Source organism: Ostrea edulis, chromosome 2 (genome assembly GCF_947568905.1).
Source record: "Ostrea edulis chromosome 2, xbOstEdul1.1, whole genome shotgun sequence".
Taxonomy (NCBI): Eukaryota; Metazoa; Mollusca; class Bivalvia; order Ostreida; family Ostreidae; genus Ostrea; species Ostrea edulis.
Window position 1 is genome coordinate 8,509,979 of NC_079165.1, and position 6,305 is coordinate 8,516,283.

Here is a 6,305-nt window from a genome sequence, read left to right on the forward strand (position 1 = left end):
CCGGATTGCTTTATCAGTTTACGAGTGATATCGGTATGGTTTTGTGTACAATGTATATTAGAACATGGACTAGGGGGAGTGGCTTTGGAAATACCTGATTGTGGTTTCTTAAAAATAGGCATGCTGCACGTCATACATATACCATACACCATACATGTATCTACAAATAAAAAAGTTCTGATACGAGGTTCAATAAGTGCAAGATTTGCTTTTCTCCCAGAGACATTGTTAAAAGAAGGATATTAATTAAGTACATGTTCAGGGAACGCTCATTACCCCAATCACAATTTAACCCCAGAAAGGAGATGATTTTGTTTCTGTGTTCCGGTGTTTACGTTTAGACTTAGCAGTGGAAGTACTGTGGGGATATTACATAGATAATTCTAGTATGTTAAGTATGATGAAATACTACTGGTGATTTATTACTTTTAGTACGTGTAACACTGAATGATTCATCCAGGATTCTTCATTCCACCTATAGTGAGGAATAGTGGGCGGTGTCGGGTACCCAGATGTGCATGTACGTGTATTTATATTTTTATAAGTAGGTATAAATCACCCGTGGGTACTTTATCTATCAATTTTTGAAGGTCAGGTAGTACGCGACAATACAGAGGAATCGAAATCGTGGAGCCCCGTTGTTTTCAAACTTTCATTTAATTATGAGTCTGTCAGGCCCATAGCTATGATTTTGACTGAAATGGAGGGGGCAGTCCGAACCTATTCCGATGATAAGCAAAAAAGGGGAATGCCTGTTGAGAAACTGTTACCAGTATATTTGCTTTGTACATAGAAAAAATTCGTACATTTTTATATATACACTGTATATTGTTTAAAAGCGGGTGGGGGTCGCACCTCTCCCTCAAAAATTCAAGGTAAATCATGGTCTCTTATAAACGATAAAAAGCAAGCTGTTTTTTTTTTTTTTCACTCTCAGAGAAATAAATGACAAGACTTTTTGATTTATTGTTACTTTTATTGAGAGAGCTTACATTTTATTCCAAACAAAAATTAATTTCACCTCATTAGGACAGAAAATAAGGACATAAAATAGCAAAATAAAAAAAAAAATAAAAATTACTACATAGGAGATATATATCAAGCCCTATAAAATCCTGGATTATATATATATATATATATATATATATATATATATATATATATATATATTATAGATAGGGCCTATAGTAGATTGGCATAGGAGAGAGAGAGTGAGCGAGAGAGAGAGAGAGAGAGAGAGAGAGAGAGAGAGAGAGAGAGAGAGAGAGTGCTGTGTTGTGTATAGCTATAGGGACGCCTATAAAAGTTTATCTAATACTCTCTTTCGAATTGTGAAAAAAAAATGGTTTTGAGAGAGAATATTAGTGAGAACATGTCACCACTCCACTTGTCCTCACTCATCTGTGGATCGACGTACCTGTGAGAACAGAATTTTGTCCTTATAGGGTACTTTCCTCACAACTTCTTTCAAATGATTAAAAATTGTTCCCCACTTTACACATTTCATCTCTCTCTCTCGATCGATCGATCGATCGATCGATCGGACCTATTAAGTGAGGACAGCCTCACAATGTATAGAAAAGAATACACGGATATGTTAATATAAAGGCAAAAATATGAGAGAGAGAGAGAGAGAGAGAGAGAGAGAGAGAGAGAGAGAGAGAGAACTCTCCTGTTTTTAGAGAGCACAAAAATTACCGCGGGGCGTACCGCGAAAGAGATAGTGTTTTCTGTTTACCTTGACTTCGAGTTTAAGAAATAATCGATGGATGCGTGACTTTGGTATCGACAGCTGAAAGATGCTGTAACAATCAGGGTGTCTGAGTGAGTAAGAAAGAAGTCATGAATATTTTATAGCAAGAATCTACCAGAGAAATGGTGCGCCCTAGGCTACATACACTGGATCTGTTGTAAAAACTGGACAGCTGTTCAGGATAGCGAGATGGTGGTGAGCTTTATAAGAGAGCTTGTCCATAAGGTAAATAAAATTCTATGTTGATTTTATGGTTCTTCAAGATTTCCTTGAGAATGTAAGGTACAGGAGGCGTTGTATAATGAGACATTATTTTCCACAGGTTTTCTAACTTCCTGAAAATGCCGATTTTTCGGAAGTTCATTCAGTTGTTCATTATAGCCATCGTGCATGTAGAGTCTGTACACAGCCAATCCACTGTAGGTAAGATTCTCTATATCAAAATAAGGAAGTAGATCAGTTTGCTATAAGCTGTACATCCCTCAGTGATGATAGAAAACCAACCCTGTTTTACTGTTATTTTCATACTATTTCAACAAGTTTGTTTATTAGTGTAACGGGAAGGGAGAAAATGCAACAGAACAGGTAGGGATTCAAACCTGGGGCCCCTGAATCTCCAGTCAGGTACTCTATCGAGTTATCTGGCCACTGATCTCGGTTGAGATTCGGCTCGGCTGAATATTTGGACTAATGCCTTTACCGGTGAAGGAATGGTCCCAGATTCGATTTCCAATTGATCCAAAGATTTTTCTCCCCTTTGTGACAATAACTTAAATAATGTCCATATATACAACTTTGTGTAATATATAAGAAATCACTTTACATGTTTACTTGCATCGACCTGAACCAGGAACTATCAAAATATGCTAACTCGAAGACAAACCTGTAATATACCCCAAGTTTTTTTTATAGAAACAAGATAGATTGCAAGTGAATGATAACTGAAATGTCACGAAGAATAATTTTTTTTAATTGAGAAACACTGTGTATTACCTTAATATGCAAGTATCCTCATGTGTAGAGTTAAGTTGTTCATATGATGACTCCCGGGGTCAGGACACGCCTATAATTGGGACTTTACATGAGAATATGTAATTTTTCAGGTGAGTGATATGGCCCATTGGTCTTTTGCTATTTCCAATTTTTTATTCCAGAATTTACAGTGACACCAAAGAGCATGGCTGTCGTATATGGTAGAAGTATAACTCTGAACTGTGAAGCAAGGCTGGTGTCTTCACCAACAGAACGGCTCTCCTACTCATGGTATCTGAATGGTGGTCCACGTCCCCACGGTAGCTCCATATTTGTTAACAACTCCCTTTTGGTTCAGAATATCCAGCAGGCAGAATTAGGAAACTACACCTGTGTGGTGTCCTCAGGGGACGGGGCCTCACAGTTAGCCGTGTCTCCCCCAGCACAAATCATCCATGCATGTATGTAACAACTGATGAATTGCTAATTTATCGGACCATCACACATACCGTATAAGTAGAATTTTTAGCGAGGATTTAATTCTGGCGCTATTAGCAACAGTGTTGAGATGGCTAAATATCGCTAATATTTATTCCATATTGGAGGTAATAGCTAAATTTCTTGGAAAATAAAAAGTCGCTAAAATTGGCTCTGACTTGCTAAATATATATCCATGATTTATGGAAAAATTGCTAACTTTTGTATCTCACTAAAAATACCACTTATTCAGTACGGTGTCTACGTGCATGCTCTACGAAAATGCTCATAATGTGGTAAATAAAGAAACAAAAGTCATATTTATCTTCTTTTTAGCTAACCTGGGGTGAAAACACAAGTGAGCTTTTTTGATGTAAGCTTTTCTGATCATCTGTCGTTTGATCAAAGTTGTCTGTCTGTTTGTTAACTTTCAATTTTCAACTTCAGTTCAGGTTTCTTCATAAGAAATACCATATGCATTCTTTCAAAAGGAGAGAAGGAACAAAAAACTAACTGTTATTAGGATTGACATCCTCTCAAGAACTTGGAAAATTTCAAACAATTCATAGTTTCTGCTTATTGTCTTAGTCATATATTGACATTTCAAATTGAAATTTTGAATGTAGATATGTTCTAGAAATATGCAAGAGGAGTTTATATTTGGTTCTGGTTGGATGATATTTGAAAGAGTTGAAACACTTGGCTTTGGATACTAAACCGCATTTATCATTATTTCATGGGAAATTCAGACATGTTTTCCCAATACCAAGATATCTTGCTATATTGGGATTTCATGAGTTACATGGAAACATGCAGTTGGTCAGGTTAGTGATTTGGCCCATGGGCCTCTTGTCTAACTTTAGTGCTGTCTATATGCATTGTTAGTAACAAAGTGCTGGGGACGAACAATTTCAATTCATTATATTTAAAATGTAATTTGTTACATCCATTGCTATAAAATACACTTTGCTGGGGATGAACAATTTTGATTCATTATAAACTTTATTTGTTATATCCGATGAGTTCATGATGTACTTTATAAGTACAGGGAATGAAAATCACTTTGTTGTAAGCATACATTCATTATAAGCGTGTTCGCTGTAACCATGTTTGACTGTATTTGACGTTTTTGTCAATTCATGATTTACTGTATCAGATATCCGTCCATTCCTGATGAATCCTAAGGGCATGTCTGTGACCGAGGGGGACACAGTAACACTGGACTGTGTGACAGGACAAAGTTCTCCACCCCCCGAGATCTTCTGGGAGAAAGGTGCTGTTTTGTTTAAAGGTGGATCTCAGTACAATGCTACCTTTAAGAGTGCTTCTTCTTTGGGGTTTGTGCAGCAGTATAGCATGAAGCTGGTGCTGGTAGCTACTCCGGAGCATAGTGGAGAATATAATTGTGCTGCCCGGAACACCATGTTGGGAATAACTGTCCGTAGTCTGCAAGTTTTTGTGGGAGTTGCAGGTAAACATGGCAAAGTCAAGAGACCAAATTCTGATACATGTTTGTTATTTTCAGATATTCATCTTTATATCATAGTAAACTGAATTAGGGAGAGGGCTGAAATAGGCTTTGCCTGCTGCCCAATCCCATTCACTTATTAGTGAATAGAATATTGTTTAAGTAGAATAAATAGTAAACTGAATATGTTATATTTATCAATATGACACACTGGAGAGAGAAATGATGGTGATCTCATTATTTGAACGTTCTTACTCCAACAGCTTTTGAATTTGCATCCAGACTGGATTTGAACCTCTATCGGAGAAGCATTTTAACTCCAAAGGATCAGCCCTTTATTGTTAACTGCCCAATAATCGGATACCCCACCCCTACTATTACCTGGCAGAAAGGGCAGGTGCCCCTGACGAGTGTCACCACTAACCACACACTCCTGGCCAATGGCAGCCTGTACTTTCAGTCGTTTCAATTGGAGGATCAGGGATATTACATCTGTGAGGGAAGAAACAAATTAGGGAGGGACAAGTCGCCAGACATCGTTCTGCAGACAGCATGTAAGATTTACAGGAAACGAATGCTGTAAACATGCCTTTGTAGTAGTGTTCTTATTTCCTCACTTTTCACGCTAGTCTTGTTTTGCTGCATATAATTCATGCATATTGCTAGTATCTGTTTGACTATGTATTTACCCATGTGCAAGGATATATATCAAATCCAAGAATGCAATCGTCTATGATGTCTATAGTGTTTATAAAATCAATGCACTGATATAAATTGGGATCATGTTATTGTTCTGTTACCATGGTTACCTGGACAATCTGTTCTATGAGTGTTTGGTTTTTTTTACTATAAATCTGTTTACTTATCATTAAAGTAAATATTAGAAATTCTACTGCTATGAAAAAAATAATCATTTGCACCACAGTCAGTTTTTTGAAAGACATTTTCCATATGTGAATTGTTTTATTAACATATGCCAAATATTTAGAATCTATGTTACAGATATTGATTTTGAGTTTAGTCGACATCCAACATCCGAGTATGCCATTGCGGGTCTGCCTACAACCCTTCCATGTGCTCCACCCACTTCATATCCCCCCGCCAATGTCACATGGTACAAAAACAACCAACCACTGACCAACCAGTTGACCGAGGACAGCAGGTCTGTGTTCATTGTGGACCCTGCTAATGGTATATGGGACCTGTTTATCGCTGACGTACAGAGGGTGCATGAAGGGCAATACTTCTGTGTTGCTGAGAATGTGTTTGCCGTTCCAACGTCTCGAACTTCTAAAGTTGCTACACTGCGAGTGGGAGGTGAGGAGCACTAGATTTGGTGACAGATTGGACATTCAGGCTTACTTTAGTGGACATTTACTAATGAAATGAATTGCAGTTTTAAAAATACATGTTTAGGTTATTCAGTGCAACATTTTACACCAGCATACTTTTTGGCATACTTTAGTTTTCATGAAGTGCTAATTCACTTAATTTACATTTTAGTTTCATTTCTGTCGGAATTCCCAGTCATTAAAATAAACGCACTATATTTATCAAGATTCATACGCACATTATTCACAATTGCAGTGCATTCATGAGGAAATGGCTATTATTACAATTTGTAAAGATATCCAA

General features: G+C 37.2%; 1 protein-coding gene across 2 annotated transcripts in view; it reads left to right on the plus strand.

The window, feature by feature from the left end:
- The first annotated feature begins 93 nt into the window (after positions 1-93).
- The window catches only part of LOC125681330 (cell adhesion molecule DSCAML1-like), a 37,994-nt gene continuing 31,782 nt past the window's right edge, over positions 94-6,305 (plus strand). The window contains exons 1-7 of one of the 2 annotated variants that reach the window (XM_048921365.2): positions 94-520; positions 1,858-1,978; positions 2,076-2,176; positions 2,908-3,186; positions 4,359-4,673; positions 4,934-5,224; positions 5,673-5,987. In XM_048921365.2, the coding sequence (XP_048777322.2) occupies positions 2,095-2,176; positions 2,908-3,186; positions 4,359-4,673; positions 4,934-5,224; positions 5,673-5,987 (1,282 nt within the window). In that variant the 5' untranslated portion in view covers positions 94-520; positions 1,858-1,978; positions 2,076-2,094. Of the gene's footprint in view, positions 521-1,228; positions 1,979-2,075; positions 2,177-2,907; positions 3,187-4,358; positions 4,674-4,933; positions 5,225-5,672; positions 5,988-6,305 lie in introns of those variants that run through there. The other variant, XM_056157528.1, reaches the window with a different exon arrangement.